The following is a 22,347-nucleotide window of genomic DNA, read 5'->3' on the forward strand; positions in this document are numbered from 1 at the left end:
GCACACGCACACAGACAACCAAAAAAAACCTACTCCATCACAAATACCAGCCAGTGTATTGATCCCGTTGATCGAGAAACTGAAACTAGATAACGATGCACTGACGGGAAAAAAATAATACAAGGTTTTCCTTTTAACCGATCAATGTTGATCTCAAAGTGATTTTCCTGATCACAACAACTATGTGGACTGCAAATTGACGTATGAAATCCAAAGGGTGGGAACTTTCCGGGACTTGTAATTAGGGACTTTTTTTTCCCCTGTCCTCTCCTTGTGCGTACTGAAGGTCAAAGTCTGCTTTGGTCCCACTTTTCCTCGTGATGTGGCCTTTACGGCACTAACTATAGGACCGGCCTGATCGATAGGTAACTTATAAACGGAGAGGATAGGTGTCTGAGCCCCGCTGCTTCCATCACGCTGACTCTGGGGAGGTATCCCAGTGTTTATAGGGGAAACGTCGACATGTGGCACACGGTCAGTGAACCAAAACGCTCTAAGAACCTACGGACGAGAAGGTTTACGATATTATTTATGAGGAAAAAGAGCTAAAACGCTTTATCTCTATCTCCTGTTTTAGAAAAGTCATCAGTAAAACTCATATGGACCCTACAAACAAGCTGGCCACCTCTTAATGGTACCAAATGTTGGCCTGACTTATGGCTTTGGAGTTCATAGCACTGCCAACATACACATTGGTCGAAATTGCAAATGCCACTACCGCAGTGGAACCGCAAACCAAATACATGAACAGTTAAATTGGATCAGATTGGAGCCGTTCAGCTGTTGGCAGCAGCTGAAGGAGTGTTATTTTGTCCAGTGACAGTTTGTGTGTGTGTGTGTGTGTGTGTGTGTGTGTGTGTGTGTGTGTGTGTGTGTGTGTGTGTGTGTGTGTGTGTGTGTCTTTGTCTTTTAAATAAGCTGCTGATGCAACATAAAGAAACCGAGAAGCTCCGCCATTAGCCAATAACTCTTTCTTATATGTATCTATCCGTCGGTCCGTCCGTTCGACCGTCCATTCATCCATCCAAACTGTCCACCTGTCGTCTGTCCATCCATCCATCCATCCATCCATCCATCCATCCATCCATCCATCCATCCATCCATCCATCCATCCATCCATCCATCCATCCATCCATCCATCCATCCATCCACTCGTCCATCCACTCGTCCATCCATCCATCCACTCGTCCATCCGTCCAGCCGTCCACCCGTCCGTCCATCCGTCCATCCGTCCATCCGTCCATCCATCCACTCATCCATCCATCCATCCATCCATCCATCCATCCATCCATCCATCCATCCATCCATCCACTCATCCATCCATCCATCCATCCATCCATCCATCCATCCACTCATCCATCCACTCATCCACCATCCATCCACCCATCCACCCGTCCACTCGTCCATCCGTCCATCCATCCATCCATCCACTCATCCATCCATCCATCCATCCATCCATCCATCCATCCATCCATCCATCCATCCATCCATCCATCCATCCATCCATCCATCCATCCATCCATCCATCCATCCATCCATCCACCCATCCATCCACTCATCCAGATCTGACTTGTCTTTAACTTTGAATCCTGAACAAATGCACTCCCCCACTATTAATACTCTTTAGTCTGTTGCAGTCGGTTCACACGATGACTAGATGTTGTCGTCAGGCAGTTTTCTTCCTCTCTGGCAGCTCTTCTCGGCGTTACTGGTTGGCACTCGTTCCAGAACTCTGCTGCTGCCTCCCCTTCAGAGAAAGTTCTCAGCGCTGCTGCTACGCTGCTCTTGTTTTTTTATTTTTTATTTTTTCCACCCCCACATACACAGCGACAGAATATTAGCGACACGGTGTTTTACATAACCAGGTATACAGATAGCGGGATGATGTCACATCCACTTATCCATCGGCCTCGTTTGGAACCTGCCTGAGATTCTGGGCTCTTTCTCACACAAACAGATGGACACTCTGGATTGCTTCGTTGCTGTCAGATCCTGTCAAAACAACACTCGTGGTCTCACTAATCTGTTGGCAAATCCAACTGGAGAACCAATGACGAGCAAATATTCAAATATTTACCACCTTGATGCATTGTTTCAGCGTAGACTTTGGTTTTTGCGGTCCTCTTCTTCTGTTACCACCCGCCGAGCTGTTTTCTACCTGCCTGTCCATCCACTCAACGAGCCATCCAAATTGTTTTCCTGTTCTCGCCTCCACACAAGACAGATGGATGCCCTGAATTATCCCAGGAAATGGTTACATGTCCATCCTGTTGGACGGCCTTTCCCTCTTGGACCAAAAAAAAAAAAAAAAAAAAAATCTCCTGGCTCCGGACCATGCTTTCCTCCCACTGAGTCTCGTACCACATCGAGTAAATCGGTGCTTTGACTCTCGACCAGCGCTCCTACTCTCGCTGCAAACCTTTCAATTTTGAAAACAATGGCACAGGGGAAAAAAAAGAAAAAGAAAAAAGGATCTTATTTCCTTTTTCTCGCAAACCCACTCTTCTTATCAGAGACCTTATCGTGTGGTTTGAAAGCAGGACTTTCTTTTATTTCTCTTGCCTTTTCAGAAAATGAACTCGACTCAAAACTCACCACCAACGATTGAATTTTAAAGCCGAAGAATTTGATGTTAAAATATACCAGCGTGTGTGCTTAAACAAGCAATTATTTCTAAATATTCAATGTTTCAAGTGCTTGTTAACTGAAAGAACATGTGATTTTGCAACTATGTGCAGGCTTTAGTCGCTTGTTTTTGCCCGTTTTACTTGATTTTTTTTCTGTTTTTACTTATTCACTGTGTCTGCTCACGTATGTCTTCCATATGAAATCATATCGGCAGCTGTTTGTGAAAAAAAACAAGCTGAGAACACTTTACCCAGCTGTCCAGCTTCAAACAGCAGAGAGCACTTTGAAGTTGGCTGGTTATGATCTAGTCGGCTAAAATATTTGATAAGTTGGTTTTCTTAACCAAAATGAAACGATGAAGGAATATTGGAGGTTTTTTCGTAACGTAACTCAAATTGGAAGCTAATGTTGCTCCCAGCTAGCTGTGTCAGCAGGCAGCTGTTTGCTCACAGGACAAATAAATAAGATAATAGTGTGTCTGTGCTTGTTTGCAATGACACTAAAAGTCATCTGCCAACAGAATTTTACTGAAAATGGTTAAAGTCTGCATGCTAACATTTACTAACTAGTACTAAACACAAATAATAGCTCAGGCTGAAGGGAATTTCATTTTTGTATTTTTTTATTTGCAAGGTACGTGGACAAATTGAAATACTCACCAGCTTGGTGGCGCTAGAGGCAAAGTCAGAAGATTTTCCAAAATTTTAGGATTCATCCTTTGGGAACTTTGTCCATCGGTACCAATTTCATGCCAATTCATCCAGTACTTTCTTTGTGTGGCTTTGCGTTGAGATTTGAAACCGTCCTGAGCAGCTTTTGCAGCATTAAATGCTGGTTGGTGAAAACCTTGAGCTTATTTTATACGTATTTATCTGGATAATATGCAGGAATAGATATATTTCTCCGTCCGGCTCTTACTAACATCGCTATTTTGTTCGGACTAACGACTTCGAGCTGGAGTGTCTTCATTAGTGTAAATAATCTGAAACTCCTGTGAACTGCAGGCTGATGATATAAATTATAAAGCGGTTGTAGTTCTACAGACTAATCTTGCTTGCTCGCAGCTCTAAGATGAAGTTTAAAACTTGTATAAATATATATATTTTTTTCATCTGGCCTGTGTGATAATTATTTAATGAAAAACTTGCCACCGGTTGGCAGATTGAGCCGACCGCACTCCCCCTTCCTCGCTTTTCCACTGAGCTGAGGACCAGTTGGCTCGGTGCTCTTCTCACACTTCCTAACCACCTGTCCTGTTCACGGTCGGCGTGCGGCAGCGTGGATCCGCTCCGGTTGGCCCGGAGCTTCGTGTGCGCCACGCCGGGAACAAACGAGGGCAAAGCCACGAAACAAAGGCACCGCAAGCATTTACCAGTAGAATATCCCCGGCACCTTAATATGGCTAATCTGGATGGCCTGAACGTTTTTAAAAATGACCTGGCAAGGCTTTACAGGTTTTGCGTTGGCATCGACCTGAGATGCAGCGGGGGGGGGGGGGAGCGGGGTGGTCGGCGCCTGCAGTGCCAGCTGGCACGGCACTATCATCAATACATAACATGAGTGTAGTCCAAAGCCTCGTAAATGGCCCGTAGTTGCTTTGTGCACCGTTTCCATGCGATGATTCCCGTAATCTGCTATAAACTGAATGTTCTCACGGAAATAGGCAAAACAGAAAACTGTGCGTTTTGTTCAGATACATAAAGCAGGTCGGGTTCGCACTGATCCACGTTTATCCGTCTTTAATCCACACTTTCTACTCTACCATCCATCCATCCATCCATCCATCCATCCATCCTGTCCATATTTGTTCTCAGTAGAGGTTCTTCTTGCCTTGTGTTTTGTCAGAGGTCTGATGGTCAGAGTCGCATATGCTGCTCTCAGCCAGAGCAGGTGGCAAACTGTCGGAGGAGAAAGCGCTCAAAGCGGCGCGAGCAGATCTGCATATGGTCCGTTGGATATCTTCATCCATTCATCCCGTCCATCCATTCATCCCTCTGTTTTTACACCATTCAAAATGAATTGTTCCTGTCGGTTGGGTTTTCGAAAAGAGAGGCGTGATTATCAACCCGTGTTTGTGCTCACAAAAAAATATGTCAGTACATAGTAAAAGAAAAGAACTGTAATATTAGGAACTCCAAATGTAAACTCTGAAGGAAAGGAAAAATGACTTTAAAATTTTTGGGGGCTTTTTGGAGATACTAGAACGAGTTGTGAAGACATTATCGTCACCATTTACTGTAGTTTTTATGGTTGAATGTTCGCAAATAGTTGTCTGGTGGAGCGTCCAGCATGTTCAGAACAACATCAGAATTCATTTCAAGTTGAGTAAGTCATATAATCACTTTCCCTTTTGGCTCTGTTGGGGGTTTCCAATAATACCAAAGATAAATATCTAATCTCTTTAGCTGCTAAATACTCTGCAATGCTCACCAGCAGGTTGTTAAGTCTATCCGAGATTTTTTTTTCAGAGCTCAAAGTCACCGGAAACCAGGTTGATGGGATTAAAATATGCGGGTCAGAAAACCCAAAACAAAGAGCTGAAAGATGCTAAAGAGGGAACTGTACAGAAAGGGCCAGTATAAGTTAAAGAAGGAGGGTTTTTTTTTAACTGTGAAATCATGGAAAACTATTTTAGTAGAATCCAAGAATATAAAAAACAACTTAAAATGAACATTATATCTCTTATAGTCATATATTCTCTCTCAAACTGACATATCTTAGCTTTCGAAAGCTCGCGGTAACACACAACACAGAGGCTGACCACGCTAGAACATAAACTCAACGGATTCATCTCCTCTTTTAATGACACTTAGGATGTGATCCTATAACGAGGAAGAGATTGCTTTAATGTAGTTAATAAGTGCGTTGGGTCGAAGTGCTTTTAGGGCGCGCGTCGAGGGGCGGATATACAGTACAGCAGCTAAGCCCGGAGCCGGTTTCTGTAAAGACTCATCGAGCTCAGAAACACTCGTTTTTTTAATTAACCGATCCTCCGCGGGGAAGCGTGGGAAGTGTGCGACACACATCTATATATACACACACACTGAAAACATTTGCAGATTGAAATTAGTGCTGGAATACAATAAAATAAAAAAAAAAAGAAAGAAGAGAGGTTTCGATGTTCTCGATACTACGACGTCCAGCTCAGAACTAAAATAACCAGATGCAGTAAGCCCCGCCCACCCACCCGCCCGCCCGGCGAGCCGGTCGCACGGTCAGCCTTGTTGTTTTTCTCTCTCATCTTTCATTTCCACTAAAGCAAAGGTGCCTTTGAGACCGAACGCATCAGGCGGGATAACGCGCCTCGCTCTGCCAAACCTTCGGGCTTTGTCGAGAAAGATGAAGACGGTTTTCACAGAAAACTGAGATTAAAAAAAAAAAGTAGTCCCTAACGTTAAAACGCTTTGACTGGATGCTAAAAAAAAAAAAAAAAAAATGGACTCCACAAAATTGTGATTACTCACCAACACGAGAACTTTGCACTTTTTAGTACAAATATATTTCCCTCTCATCAAATATCGAGCTGCGAGCTGTGATTGGTTGCGTATGTTCTTGGAATAATAAATCCACAGGGCGAGCATGGCTCACCTAACAGATCAGATTAGTATCTGTGAAATCACAGCTGATTAGTGTGCGTGTGCGTGTGCGTGTGTGTGTCCTAATTTATGCACTCTGGAACATCTAAATTAATTCCCTATGCTTTATCCTCTAAAAACATAAGTGACCTACTTTAGACATTATTATTACTTTTCCAGTCGCAATTTTATATATATATATATATATATATATATATATATATATATATATATATATATATTATTTGTTCTATTTAATCCCTTTGGATAAAGTGTGTATGAGACAGAGGATAGAAAGACTATGCATGCACAAGAAGTGTGTGTTTCCTCATGAGTGTGTGAGAGCAGTTTTAAATCTCTTGGCAGTCGGACAGTTGTATTATGATGACTAATGATTTGAGGACTCCAGCTGTGTGTGTGTGTGTGTGTGTGTGTGTGTGTGTGTGTGTGTGTGTGTGTGTGTGTGTGTGTGTGTGTGTGTGTGTGTGTGTGTGTGTGTGTGTGTGTGTGTGTGTGTGTGTATGGACACGGCCACACGACAAGTTACCAGAGAAGTCATCGTCTAGTCTGCGGCACCGATGAGTCAAAAGGCCGCTCGGTGTCTCGCGGCGGCCCAGAACTCCTAATTAAACACCGTCTCTGCTCTTTTTCTTTCCTCGGTCTTCTGTCTCTGTTTCCAGCAGCTGACGGAGGTCATCGTGAGCCGATGAGGCGGAGCGTTTTGCCTACGGACCCCGCGGCGCCCTCCGACCTCCGAGACGCGATGGACGTGCCCGACGCCGCCGGTCCCACGTGGCCGGAGGGCAAAGCGTTCGCCGAAGCCAGAACGGCGGTTTGGACGGAAACGGCGGCGGGAGTGCGCGCCAGAGCCGGCGGAAAGGTCTTCGCCGAGACCGGGATTATGACGGGAACCGGCGCCTGGGCCGAAGCCGGGGCCGAGTGGAGGCCCGAGGACGCGGAGGCGGGCGACCTGCCGAGCGTGCCCGGGGACCCGGCCGCCGGGCTGGGGCAGCGGAGGCTGCAGACGGGCGGAGAGGGCCGGAGAGAGCAGGCGGCCTTCTCCTCGGTCCTCACCATGCTGGCAGAGACGGCGGAGCTGCAGGCGCCGGCGGCGGGAAAACCTTTAGGGCTGCTGTCGAAAGCCGCTTGGTCCAAAGCCTCCTCTTCGTCATCGTCCAAGGCCTCCTCCTCCTCCTCTACGACAAAAACGTCCTCTTCGCCTTCCTCCTCCTCCTCCTCCTCGTCTTCCTCCTCCTCCTCCTCCTCCTCCTCCTCCTCCTCCTCCTCTCCAGCCAGCAACAAAGACAGTCAGACGGCGGGATCGCACAACGTGTCTGCGGTCGTTGTCAACAACTCCTCCAGCACCAACAGCAGCCTCCCTTTGGGTATGAAATCATTCTGCCATTCAAATACAGTTTCACAGTTGGAAATAATCATCACCGAACCCTTCTGTCTCTCTCCGATGGAGATTTTCTCGAGTCTTCGCTGAGCAACCATAACGAGACACTTGCACTGCAGGCCTGTTAAGCTTTGATTTCTCGGCATGCTGAAACAATGTGCTCGGAGCCCTTCGTAAGAGCTGCACTCTGCATTTGAAAAGATGTGAAGGCTTGTGTCATTATTTTTGTTTTTGGGCCCAACCCCCCCCCCCCTCCCCCCCCTCCCCCCTGAAATAAATACAAGAGAAAAAGTGCAAGGAATTGATTAAATGGGAACACGAACAGGAGCAGCAAACATTCATAGCATTCTTGGCTAATTGGCTCCAAAACCAAGGAGCATATTATAATATATATAAACTTATTTATTCCAAATTTTGTATGATACCGTTCTTCTATAAGGAGGCTAACTAGACCCTGATTTCCATATCTTCTTCATGAGATGATAAAACTTTTGTTTTTTTTGGGGACAAGTAGCTGTAGCTTTCCGTCTTGTAGCACAGTATCACTATCAAAGGCATTTTTAAGACCTCTTTTTTTTAAGGGAAAAGTCAGCTGTCAGTTTGTCAAGCAGACTCGTAGAGTTAGCATTCATTAGCTAGCCAGCTACATTTGATGAAGTGAGATGACAACAGTTGTTTAAAAAAAAATTATCGTCGGCTGAGAAACGAGAACCCGCTTTTGTTTTTAAAGAGTTACTGCAAATTTTCTCAGCTCTGTCGGTTGGATTTGAACCTTCGGCACAATGTGACGCCATGAAATCTGTCGCAATAGTATTCTCTGTTGATCTTCATCATTAATAACCGCTGTCATCAAAATTGAATTTTCAGCATTATTACCATCACAGCCACAGCCGCCGTCTTCATCATCCCATCACCATCATCCTCCTCATTTTGTCGTCACCTTTATCATATATTGCCATCATCATCATCATCGTCGCCTTCATCATCATCATCATCATTGTACGTGTACTCCTCCTCCTCATCCTCCTCCTCATCATGTTCTGCCCCCACCTCACCAACCTCCATGTCTCCCCCGCAGTAGCAGTGACATCATCAACAAGGTAATTCCTCCACGTTTTAGATAATGACCTAAGAATGAAAAAAAAAAAAAAAAAAAAAAGCTAATATCCTGCTGCCCGGCATTTTTCCCGCCACATCGCAGAAACGCAATACTTGAAGTCGTCGGGTGGAGATGTGGAGGCAGGATAAGATTGAGTCTGGAGCTCAGTCTGAAAGGGATTGATCGCTCTTCCTCGTCCCCTCCCCCTCTACCCTCCTCTCCCTCCCTCCCCCTCCCATCAACATGCGATTAGATGAACCCCTGAAGTTAAAGAAGCCTCTCCGGTTTACACGTTAAAGTTGGATTTCTATTCCCCCGTGTAAAAAATGTAAACTGCTACCGCGCTCCCATCTTCTGCATTTTTTTTCAATTTGACAATATCCTCCTCATCTTCCTCGTTTCCTTGAGCCATGACAACACCGATAATTTAGTCCTGCCGGGTTTGTTGTTAACCTGACAGACTCTTTCATTTGCATGACTTTCTGTCTGCTGGAATATTCGCGTCTGACTCATGTTTCAAGATGCGTTGCTTCACATTTTGTTGTGAAAAGTTCAACGCATGGACATCCGGGTGTTGATTGAACGGGTAAACGGATCTTTGTAGCCATCTTCATCTTTTTTTTTTTATTATAAATAAAAATAGATCAGCTTTTCAAGGATGTGTGTCAAAGCCGAGTGCAGATTGAAGCAGTGTGAAGGGTTCAGTGAATTCAGTCATACATAATGTAGATGCCTATCAAGTCGTCTCATGTTACGTAGACTTCTGTACTTCAAAGGATAAAGCTGTCAGTATTATATATTTTTATTATAATTAAAGTAATAGTTATTAGTATTACTATATGAAAGTATTCGTAGCTTCCAGGTTTGAGAAATGAGTCTGATGCGGTAGTACATTAAGCTGCGATACCACCGAGGGTGGTACCACCGTGGCTCCAAAAAGCCTCCAGCTCCATAGACTCCCATTCAACTTCTGTCATGAAATACAAAGTCAATACATTTTAATGGTGTCATTTGCTAAAGTCTCTCCTTCATATTAGTTTTCTGGTGGTCCATCGGAAAATACTTCTAGCATTAGTTAGATATGTAGACCTTAGGCGTTAGGCAGGTGTAGTCAGGTTTCTGCTTTTAGGTGGGCGGGGCATAGTGTCCTCAGTTTCCCAATCAGATCCACCGCTCGCTCCTCCCCAGATCGTCCAAATATGGTCACTTCTGGCTCCAAAATTGCAAGATGGCGACGTCCGAAATGCCAAACTTGTGCCCTCAGAAATTCAGTTCACAAATCAATGGTTGACGTCACCGTAGACCTTCCTCCCTACGCTGTTTTTGGCTCTCAACTCTAAAGCTGTTGGTTCTTACTCATGAAATATACTTTAGTTTAAAAAAAAAAAAAAAAAAAAAAAGGTTCCTTAAACAGTTCTGCACCACATTTTCCTCAAAAATGGGATAAAAAGTGAATTTTTTTGGCGATTATTCTATATTTTCAGCCACAAATCAATACGAAGAGCAGGAAAGGCGTATGTGTAGTTGACTCATAGTAAACTACAGTGTGTTAATGCCGAGAAAAGGAGCCGAGTGGCTGAATCGTGTGTTTTTAATAGTTGTGGGGCAGGAGTGGACGTCTTCAGCTCAGTGGTATAACGTGTCTCAGTACTCATCATTGTTGGTTTTGAGGTCTTTTCAAGGGATTAAACTACAAAAACAAAAAGCATCACCAGACGTTCTTTACTATCTCTGATTTTCCAAATGTGTTTCCTCCCTGTAGAGGAGTCCGTGATCAGCCTGCCGGCCTGGGACCTCCCCACCGTCCCCGAATCCCATCTGTCCACTGCGGGCGACCACGATTTCACGCTTCCCGCCAACGTCACCAGCCCTTTCTCCACCCACCAGTGGAACACCACCGCACCAGTGCACACCAGAAACACCTCGCGGCAAACGACCACGTCAGCCACCACCATAAGGACGTCTGCGTTGCCCACCACCACCGCTGCCACCACCACCACCACCACCACCACCACCGCCGCCTCGACTTTACCGTTCTCCGCCACGGAAAGAGCACAAACGCCGGGCGAGTCCACCCCGGCGCCGCACAACGCAAGCCGGGACACTGTGACCGCCGACGGCCTTCAGCTGACGACGGTAACCACAACGACGCCCTCAACGACCACTCTAACTGTGACTGCCGCCAAGGTGACGATGCGGGCGGCGACCACCACCAAGGGGGGCGGCACATCGCCGCCGAACACCACCGCTGCTACGACCGCGCAGCAAACAACAAGCCTCCGACCAACGACGTCTACATCTCAGCCAACGACCACGACGACAACCACGCCCGCCCCTACTACTACGACTACTACTACGACCACTACTACCGTTCCACCAACCACCACCACCACTACGACCACCACTACTCCTGCTCCCACTACTACCACCACTGCAGCTACAACTACCACCCCCGCCCCTACCACTACGACCACTACGACCACCACCACCACCACCACGAAGGCACCTGCCACCACTGTGTTCATCCCGGTCCAAACTACTCCACCTCCTACCACGACCGTACAACCTCCATCCAGTACCAGCGCCGAGGAGATTCCGCTGCCGTGCAACGTGACCGAGAAGTTCTGGGTTCGAACGGGTACGAGACTCATGAAAGACCTTCATCTACTGAGTTGTCCCTTTTAAAAAAAAAAAAAAATACATACAACATAGTCAACAATACGCACAGGCAGGCTTTAGACATCGTTCTGGAAGAATGATTACAAAGAAACTCAATTTTCAGAAGGCACAATTTACCTATTATGTCACCGAGAGAGATGCAAGGACGTTCACAAATTAATTAAAACTTGCACAAAGGAAATCAGATTTTCCTCAAGCTGGAGAGTGAAGCCTGTTGATTGCATATAACTGGGAGGGGGCGGGGGGGTTTGAAATAACGGTTTTATATTATACATATATTTAACATAGTAAGGACCATACAATTATAAAGTGGCCACTTAGATGACTCTTTTGTTCTGATTCGGTGCTTCGTAATTCAAATTTAATTGAGCGTTAAAGACGAATTTCCTTCACAGTTTTGTCCATTGAGCTGCGGCGGAACCGCCTGGACCTGATCCTGAAACAGAACCTCTCCAAAGGCCTGAGCCACGCCCTGCAGAGAGCCCTGAACGACTCCAACGCCTACGCACAGGTCAGTGTCTCTAGAGGGTTTGGGGGGGGGACCGCGAGATCAATGGCTGACCGACGCAGGTCAGAGGCTTACAAACCAAAAGGTCACCGCTGACCGGTATGTTCGGAGTAAATAATCCAAATTTAATTTCCACAGCTTTTTAAAATATTTTTTATAGCTTGGACTTTATCTCCGTTTTGTCTTTTAGTTCGGTTTCGTGTTATTTTTCTGAGGTCCTCCCCCTGTTTTGTCGTTCCTGTTCTCGACCTCTTGATCGCGCTCACCTGTTTCCACTTCAACCGTCTCTTCCCTGCTGCTTCACCGCATCTCTTCTCACCTGTTTCCAATTCACTGTCGAGCCTCCTCCGCTTACCTTTGTTGTTAAAGACTGAGAAACCTCCTTCTTCCATGTCGTTCATTTGGTTCCTTCAACCTTACTTTAACACAACATGACTATCAGGGATTAGAAAACGGTTAGTAAGTGGTTTGTCCTAGTTTTTCAACCTTTTTGGGGGCCACGTCACATCAAAGGTTGTCACACGTTATAATAGGCAGTAATGTCATTAGCGAGATTACCCTGTTAGCTGTTAATTAATGATCATCAACTATTGTATGATGAATTCTTTAAAAATGTATTGAAGTGGTTTCTTTTGTGAAGCTTTCAACTTCAAATGTGAACGACTGTGATACGTGACGCATTTGAGAGAATAAAAAAAGAAGTCCCATGAGGCTTTCCGGTTATTAAACAAAGATCAGATAGAAAAACGTGGATAAGAGGGTAGAAGATACGGGTCAGTGGCTAGTAAAATACCTCAGTGGCTATTGTAAACACTGGTTATTGACTAGTAAACACAGGACACAGGTGTATAAACTCAATGCAGTGGTTAGCAAACACAGATCAGAGGATAGAAAAACATGGACTAGTGGCTAGTAAATAAAGATGAGAGGATAAAAAAACATGGGTTAGTGGCTAGTAAATAAAGATGAGAGGATAAAAAAACATGGGTTAGTGGCTAGTAAATAAAGATCAGAGGATAGAAAAACATGGACTAGTGGCTAGTAAATAAAGATCAGAGGATAGAAAAACATGGACTAGTGGCTAGTAAATAAAGATCAGAGGATAGAAAAACATGGGTTAGTGGCTAGTAAATAAAGATGAGAGGATAAAAAAACATGGGTTAGTGGCTAGTAAATAAAGATGAGAGGATAGAAAAAAATGGGTTAGTGGCTAGTAAATAAACATCAGAGGATAAAAAAACATGGGTTAGTGGCTAGTAAATAAACATCAGAGGATAGAAAAACATGGGTTAGTGGCTAGTAAATAAACATCAGAGGATAGAAAAACATGGGTTAGTGGCTAGTAAATAAACATCAGAGGATAAAAAAACATGGGTTAGTGGCTAGTAAATAAACATCAGAGGATAAAAAAACATGGGTTAGTGGCTAGTAAATAAACATCAGAGGATAAAAAAACATGGGTTAGTGGCTAGTAAATAAACATCAGAGGATAAAAAAACATGGGTTAGTGGCTAGTAAATAAACATCAGAGGATAAAAAAACATGGGTTAGTGGCTAGTAAATAAACATCAGAGGATAAAAAAACATGGGTTAGTGGCTAGTAAATAAAGATCAGAGGCTGGTAAAATAGCTCAGTAGTTATAATAAACGCTGGTTATTGACTAGTAAACGCACGTCATGGTAATCAGTAACAATTAAATAAAGGTTTGTCGAGAGTAAATGGAGATAAGAGTCTAATAGACAATTATTTAAGCACATAATATCTTTGTATTCAGTATAATTAGTAATAAAATCCTGGGTACATATTTGCTCAAAATGTAAATTAAATGTGACCACCTGCTGGTGTAAGAAGTGCTTCTCTAGCTGACGGCGCTGAGATAAAATAGTCCAGGCTTTTTGTTTCAGTTTTTTTTTTTTTTTTTTTGTGTGTGTCATCAGTTCACTGACCCCCTCTCCCCTCCTCCCATCTCCCCTTTCTCCCATATTCATCGTTTTCACCTCCTGCTCGTTCGCCTCGCAAGGACTCCTCGATGAACGGTGCTCGAGACGAAACAAAAACAAAGAGAGAGGAGGTGACTAATGCCGGGCTGCATCGGAGTCTGAATTGTTCTGAACTGTTGAACAGTCAGAGGTTATTAGACACACGCACACGCACACACACACACACACACACACACACACACACACACACACACACACACACACACACACACACACACACACACACACACACACACACACACACACACACACACACACACACACACACACACACACACACACACACACACACACACAGGCGCTGTTAATGACAAATAAATCCAGAATAAATGAACCCTTTCCGAGTCATTTTCCTGCATCGTTTCGTTCAGATTTTTTTTTTTTTTTTCCACCTCCCGAGTCTATTTTCGGTTTCCCCGTCCGTCGGACGTCTCGCCGCCTCTTCCCGCGTGTTTCTCAAATATTTACACTCTTCTCGTATTGCTCTCCAGACCTGATTTCTGCCTCGGTTTAAGTCGATTGATTTTCTGCCAACCTGTCCGTCTCGGCTGTCTGTTGCTCTGCCTCCCCCTCTCCCTCCCCCCCACCTCTCCCCCTCTCATCCCCGTCTCCGTCCACCTGCCGCTCTTCATCTCTCTGTCTGTCTGTCTTCATGTCTTCATCTGCCTGCTTTTTTATGTTTTTATTTTCTATTTATATCCGGTTGTTTGTGAGGCCTGCAACTGGGAGTGACTCAGTGTCTCTAAGCTCCGGTCCACTTTCATCTGCACTACCCTGACACACACACACACACACACACACACACACACACACACACACACACACACACACACACACACACACACACACACACACACACACACCCTCCCTCCTCAGCTCTCATCCTCTCCATCAGATAACATAGACTATTATTCGGTAATCAGCAGCAGTCTGTTGAGAGGCAGCAGCAGCAGCATGACGGTATGAAAGCTGTCCAGATCTTTCCGAAGCCCCGACGTTCGGCCGGTGTTTTGGTTCGACGGGGAAAATATTGGCTGCAGCACCAAATTAGCGTGCGCTGGTATTTATGCGTCGTTCGAACAACGTGGTTTAACCGTAATTGCTTGCAAAAGTGGGCCATTTTAATTTTTTTTACAGCTGGCAGGGTGAGAAGTGGCAGCAGAGGTCAGAGGTCAGAGGTCGGGTCTCGTCAGGCTTCGTTAGATTCAACACACGAAAAAGGAAAAAAAAAAAAAAAACGCCTGTCAAAAATAAGCTCTTCTTCATGAAGCATCCCATAATTCATTGATAGTCTTTCATGTCTGCTTGATAACACAGCTGTAATCATATCTAATTATTTATCCACATGTATCAGCTATAAAATATAACGTGTATAATAATACATACTCGCCTCTCGCCCCTTGCTTTAGGTACATTTTTGTTCTAAACCAGCTGTTTACAATTAAAATGTAAAAAATCTTTGCCGACCGGACTCATTTATTGTATTTTAATTGGATCAATTGGATTGTTGCGATCAAAATTTTTAAAATTTTGCGGGGGGATTTTATTCAAAAATTTTGACGTAATTTGCGGAATTTTAAGTAAATTCTTTGCAATAAAATTGTGGAAACTAACAAAATATTAACAAAAATGTTGCTAAATTGACAGAGGTTGCTTGAATTTGCATTAATTCATTGTGATCGTAAGATTGAGATTTCCTGGAGGGACTGATTAATAAACACAAAAATGTTACTTTCAACTACTTTATATTGTGTTATAAACCACTTATTAGCTAACCAGTTAGTATTATGCTAATTAAAATGTCTTTTTAGCTGATAATTTACCGTACTGAGCTGCTTTACACTACAAATCCTCCCATTTTTGACAGTTGGAGGGCTCCATCACAGCACTGGCTCGAGTTTCTTCACTGGCCTTCCCTGGAGCTTTTAATATACGAGGACATAAAATCCCCTCCAGTCTGAAATATTTCAGCCCATAAAAAACATCTGAAGGAAAGAGTTAATATTTAATCCAGCGCTCATCCCATTTGACTTAAAACGAAAAGATCCAAAAGCTCTTTTTCGTGTGGGTTCGAATGAAATGCAAAACCCAAAGGTGGGTTGTTGGAATAAAAAAAAAACGTGTCGCTGAGTTTAATTAAAAGAAACAGAAAAAAAAACACCAAAGAGCCGCTTGAGGAACCGAGGAGGGTGGAGGGGGGGGGGGGGATTTGACGAGAAACTTAAAACAGACAGAGTGGCTTAAAACAAAGATGGCAGGTAGTTTTTGTTTGATTTCCATTGGCACGGAAATGAGATGAGAGGACAATGTGAGGTAATGAGATGCGGTTTCACAGGGAGGGACGGAAAAAGACTCGCCAGGGGCGTCCACTTTTAAGGAAGGAGAGGACGATGAGGAAAAGAGGGAGCAGCCACAGCAACAACAGCTGGTTGCGGTTTTAGAGGTTTAGTTCGGGTTCGGAGGAAGGTGGGCGGCGTGCGTCGTTCCAGAAATACAGAAAAGCCTTTTTGTCTCACCACGATTGTTGTCTGTTTGTGTTTATTCAGGACGCAGTTAGTCAGATTTTTATGACAGTTGAAGTCTCACGCGGAAAAAAAAAAAAAAGGATTATAAATATTCATAGCGTGATGCATTTGTGTTTTAAAAGCCAGAGCTCAAATACAACATGCATCAGACCTGGTGGCACTGATTTTCTTTTTCTGATTTTTGGCTCGTGTGCTTGTTTAATGTAAACGGGTAAAAGAAAACACTGGACGCTTTCCACCCCTCGAACCGTCGTCATCTTGGCTACGTAGAGGAAAGGTGAGGGCGGGGCGTAAAGAATTTTCAAAATAAGTGTCTGAGGAAGCCGTGTAAAAGTGTTTCTTTTTATCAAAGCACATATTTTGGCGGGTAACCTACTCACGCTGCGCGGTTTTAAAACAACACTATTCGTTAGAAATTCAACGACAACCACAAGTGTACCAACTGTTTTGTTATTTGCCGTCTCGACTTCCTTCCGTCTTCTTTTTCGTCCACGCAAGGTGGAGCACGACGCCTGCGGCCCGCACAACGTGACGCTGGGCTACTACGTGACCAGCGGCAAAACCGTCTTCGTTTCCTCGCTGGTCGTCGAGTCTCTGAACGTCTACGGCTTCGACAAGCTGCTGTCGGACATCAGGCAGCACACCCCGCTGGTTAAGGCGGTCCTGGTTCCCGTGGCGACCTGGCTGCCCACTCCGAGCATCCACCTGCAGCTGAAAACAGGTAAGCTCACGGGGACAAAATAAGATGACGTCTGGCGGGAGGGTGAAAGGTGGGAAGAGGAGGGAGGAAGATGAAGGAGGGAGGGAGTATGAGCCGAGGGAACGAAACAAGGTTTAAAAAAAATGCAGGGAGTGCAGAGGGAGGGAGTCACAGTAGAGCAGAGGCAAAATTAGAAAATTCTGATTACATGTCTGCTCTCCTTTACTCTTCTCTGATACCCTAAATCCCATACAAACTCCCATGATTGCAGAGCAAAGGCAAATTGGTCCATTCATTTAGTCAGCCTCTTAAGCCTCTTAAAATAACACATTTCAGCGGGCGCACACACACACACACACACACACACACACACACACACACACACACACACACACATTTAAAATCAAGTCTCGTGGTAACAAGGGTGGTGAAATCGGTGCAGTTAAACTGTTATTTAAAAGATACATGTGCAGATTAGAAAGTATTTTATCTTTTAAATCGCTGTTCAGAATAAATTCAGCTCACTGGACCGAATTTTTGGTCGATTTTTGCAGTGTTTTTATTGCAATAAAATTAAAAAGCCGACTGTGTGTATTTGATACACTATTGGTCCATTTCTTTAAAAGTTGCACTCATAAAAAAATATCCTCATATTAACAAAGGGAATGATGAGAATTCTTTTATGAGCTTATTGATTTTCTTTTTTTTCATGGTCCGCAACTTTAATGTTTTGGTTAACCGTCACCACCAACCTCATTTTCAACAACATCAGGCTGCTTTTTTTTTTTTTTTTTAAACACATCCAATAAACCAACTTCTAACCACCTATCCCGCATTAAATAACGGTCAAACTTAGCAGCTGGCTTTTTAACGCTGTTGCATTTAGCAGTTTAAAAAATATATTATATATTTTCCCTCAGGAGGTGACCAGACCTGTTATAGATAAACTACATGAATATCCCACGTGCAAAAAAAAAAAAAAAAAGAAGTGCTAAACGTGTATTTTTAACCATTGAAAAGATGTGATTTTGGAAAAAATTTACGTGAAGCCCAATGAAGATTCCCATGTGAAAACTTTCACTAACGTCGCTCGGTGTTTTGCTGGATGAATGAATGAGCAACTCTTTGGTCTAATGCATTAAACTTAAGGACAAACATAGATATTGTGCTTCCTGTTATACCAAGTGAACTAGGATTTATGGCCAAATCACATATTTCAATGCTTGTTGTGTGATATATATATTTATATATATACAGTATATATTTATATACACTCTTCCTATGTTGGCGTGCAGCTGAATGTGAAGTAAGCACTCTCATACACAATCCTTCTCTGTGTTGTTCAGCTCACGAACCATAAATACACTGGATATGCCAATTTACCAGCCGCAGCTTGATTTGCATAAGATTACCAACTGGGTCAGCAATGTCCCAGCGATGCCGCCACGGAGACACCATGAAGGAGTCCTTTTTTAATGTGTGTGTGTGTGTGTGTAGCTTCACTCATAAGCGCCACAGTGTTTGGATTTAGGTCAGAATATTGTTCCATCACACCTGCCCCAGTCAAAGGGTTTTTAATAACAGACAAAGTGCATGGTGAGAGAGTGGAGGGCGACTGTGGTTAAAAAAAAAAAAAAAAAAAAAAGGACTGAGACAACATTAATAACTTCCTCCATAATCTGCTGATGGACTCAATATTGTTTACCCTGTTGTATCTCCACCGGTGTGGAGCCGCGTGATGCTGACAGCCAGCCACTGTTTTTTTTTTTTTTCAGTTGTTCTCATTCGAGATAGCGCCGATAATCCTCTTTCTCCGTCTCACCGCTCGGATTTATCGGTCGCACAGACGTCAATCTAGAGCTCTACTTTCATTAATACCGAAAACACGGGTCAACATACAGACTCTGCTCTTCTGATTCAGTTTGTCGTTCTGACGTCAGATAACATTTATCTTAAACAGCTTAAGCTGTAAATATTAACGTTATGTGAACTGAGAGAACTAGTTTGACAGAATGCAACAGAAAATAATAAATATACATTGAGGGTATTTTTTGCCCTCAAAAGAGCATGTCAGTGCCTTACTGCTAAATATTAGCATAAAAAGAAAACATATTGACTATTACTTGTGGTGCTACTCAAGGCTCGGTGTTGGGCCCTTTGTTTTTTGTTTTTTATGTTGCACATAAATCAAACGTTAACTAGTTGACAAAACATTAACGTTGATTTTCTAAGCAGCCTATGATCTCTTTATTTTTTGCTGTATGAAATTAAAAAATCTGGATGCGGTACAAAAGAATTTTTTTTTTTTTGAATAAAATACAAATCAATTATACAGTTTTGATAAGAATATCACATTACTTCCTTGTACTTTTGTGCATTAATCACGTTTTACTCACGTAGAAAACAAATCCAAATCCAATTTGTATGATTTCAAAAGCAATTTAAAATATCCCGCAAAACCTCTGCTTATTAAACTCAACTCAGCTCAATTTTATTTATAACATACCTTTCAAACAACGATGCATCCCCAAGGGCTTCACATAGTGAGATAAAAAAAAAACACCATAAAAATATGATAAATACAATAAGAAAAAACTATTATAAAACAAAGATTAAACTATAAAAGCCAAACAATAAATAAAACAATAGAGCTTCAATTAAAATCCAAGCTAAAAAGATATGTCTTAAGGTTGCTTTTAAAAATGTCCCTTAGATGGTCAGATTGATTATTACAGAACATAAAGGGCCACAGTGGCTAAAAAAAAAACCCAAAACACTCCTTGTATGTTTTAGTGAAGATTTTGGGAATAACCAGGAAGTCACATAATCTCAGACTCGGCAAATTTTGTAAAACGGTAGAAAATATTTTATGTTTTTGATTTGTTTGATTTCCAGTGTTGAGGTTCGTCGGCCCGACGGACAACATCTTCTCCTGCAGCTTCGTCCAGATGTTGGAGCAGCGGCTGGAGAACGCCTTCGACGAGGCTCAGGACAAAGTGCTGGAGACCTACAACAGACTCACTGTGGAGGTAGTTCATGGAGGCTGGTTTAAAAAAATAAATACAATTTGAATCGGGAAAATAGCAGCTAAATATGTCACATTTGCATGCAACGTGCTAAATAACAGCTGCAGGTAAAATTCTACCCACTTCCAGCTGTTTTCTGCTCCACTGTGGAAATGCTTGACTTTTTTTTTTACCATGCATAATTTTTAAATAAGGGGTTTTACATAAGTCTGACAGTTTTTGTAGCAATTCACACGGCTAAAGAGACTCGTAATGGTTTATTTCTGGAGACGTGAATCAAAGGTCATTCGTCTGCAGAGCGACTCTCTTTCCTCTCTCTTTGCTTGCTGCCTGTCTTTTCTCTCTCGCCCGTCGAGGTGCCTCTCTCACTACTGCGGGATGTACATGGCATCATAATCATAAAGTAGGTCTCGGCGCGTAGAGGCAGATATGGGGTCCATTTATAATGTATTCTCTGAAATATTAACGTTCGGTGGAGGGATGTAATGGGAATTCCTCGTATCTTGTATCATCATCCACTTTACTATGGTGACTCATTATTTTCAGAGAACTGCACAATGTCTTAAAATAGAAGAAAAAAAAAAAACATTGTTCATTCAAAGTGTCGTACTGTGTCTGCATTCTTTATTCGCATCTTTAAACATTTAGTTTTATAATCCTCACATTTATATTCAATATGGATGTCTGAATTATGTTTGCGTTTGTTTGCGTGTTCGCTGTACATGGAGGATGAGGGGGAAGGGGGTGGGGGGCACGGTAACGGATCCGATCGTCCGACTCCCATGACATATTTAAAACCGGTGTGTTTGTGTGCTCAGGTCCAGAGCGTGTCCCAGGAGCCGGGCTCTCCGTCTGTCGCTCTGGTGTACGTGGTGAAGAACCAGGACGCCATTCTCAACGGGACGATTTCCAGCGGGCTCCTCAACCAGCTGACCGCCGAGCTGGTGGGGTACTTCCTGTTTTACCCGCCGCTGGTCATCGCCGAGCGTAAGTGATTTTCATATTCACAAACAGAAGTTGTGTTGTCATGAAGTGTTTCTAACCAACATACATTATCTATATTCTTTGTTCTTTGGTTGGCACTTCTTGTTGGCACATTACTAAGCTATTTTATTTATTCATAACAGGAACCATGTACAAAATACATGGACTTTTAGGGCTTGTTCGTTACGTCCCCCTAATAGGTTTTAAGACAGACCAACAAAATCATTGCATGAAATATATTTTAGAGGCTTCAACTGTTAACAAATTCCTTGTCAGAAATTAGCAGTTATATTTATTTAATACATGGCAAATTCTTGTCAGATGCTTTTTGAATGCGAGAGTGGATTCTAGAGTAACACCCACATATTTATACCCATTCACAAAAAAAAAAATGAAAAACCCCTTTGTTTTTGTTTGTAAAAAAAAAAGTAACATGCTCACTGTTTTCTTAATATTCACAGTACGATATTAAAACCTGAGCCATTTTTTGCAACTTTTTTCCAATCGTGGTGAACAGTTTGATAGCAACTTGTTCATGGTCTTTCCACATATAAGACTGTGTCGTCTGCATACGTCATCACGTACAGGCGATGAATGCTCTGAACAACAGCGGTCCTAAGATCGAACCTTGCGGCACTCCTGTAGCTCGGACTAACGATGATGTTTTATCCTTTTCCTGGAATCACTTGAGGACGGTTACGTAGGTGATACTGAATCCAGTTTTGTGTGTACATGAATATGGGTCAGCCACCCCACAGTGCACTTTTTAACAGTATACTCCTCTAACAGAAGCCCCTTTTTACACATTATGGTAATTTATAATGCAAATCTGTGATATTTAAAAAAAGATTTAAAAAAAACCCACTACAGCACTATAGTATACACTGATGGTTACTACACATGTCACTATTTCAGAGTTGTCCATATAAATAGAAAAAAATTGATTTATTTAACCCAACATATACATTATGACTGAATAAATACCATTTTTAAAGTGCAAATGAGGATTTTTTTTTTTTTTTTGTGATTCTGAAAAAGGTCAAGTGGTAGTTTTCAGTCCTTTGTAGCCAAACTTTTCCTACCTGAAGCTCTTGTAACTTAGGATATTAAATCTGCGAGAACTCAAATCTCCTGTTACACTCACAGGATATCCTCCTCTGATTAACCTTCTGTAAATCCATCACAACATTTTTAATTATGCCTTAAGCTGCCAAAATTGCTGC

The 22,347-nt window shown here is 42.9% G+C and overlaps 1 protein-coding gene across 4 annotated transcripts in view; it reads left to right on the plus strand.

Annotated features, from left to right (window-relative positions):
• kiaa1549la (KIAA1549-like a) overlaps positions 1 to 22,347 on the plus strand; it is an 89,569-nt gene that overhangs the window by 21,847 nt on the left and 45,375 nt on the right. For 3 of the 4 annotated variants that reach the window (XM_069715177.1, XM_069715179.1, XM_069715180.1), the window contains exons 2-7: positions 6,884 to 7,588; positions 10,464 to 11,339; positions 11,776 to 11,891; positions 16,913 to 17,135; positions 20,010 to 20,143; positions 20,959 to 21,127. In XM_069715177.1, the coding sequence (XP_069571278.1) occupies positions 6,884 to 7,588; positions 10,464 to 11,339; positions 11,776 to 11,891; positions 16,913 to 17,135; positions 20,010 to 20,143; positions 20,959 to 21,127 (2,223 nt within the window). The remainder of the gene's footprint in view (positions 1 to 6,883; positions 7,589 to 10,463; positions 11,340 to 11,775; positions 11,892 to 16,912; positions 17,136 to 20,009; positions 20,144 to 20,958; positions 21,128 to 22,347) is intronic. The other variant, XM_069715178.1, reaches the window with a different exon arrangement.

The sequence above is a fragment of the Brachyistius frenatus genome, unplaced genomic scaffold (assembly GCF_029030835.1).
Source record: "Brachyistius frenatus isolate BFR_SWC_R1_liver_20210118 unplaced genomic scaffold, ASM2903083v1 Contig_139, whole genome shotgun sequence".
NCBI classification, from domain to species: Eukaryota; Metazoa; Chordata; class Actinopteri; family Embiotocidae; genus Brachyistius; species Brachyistius frenatus.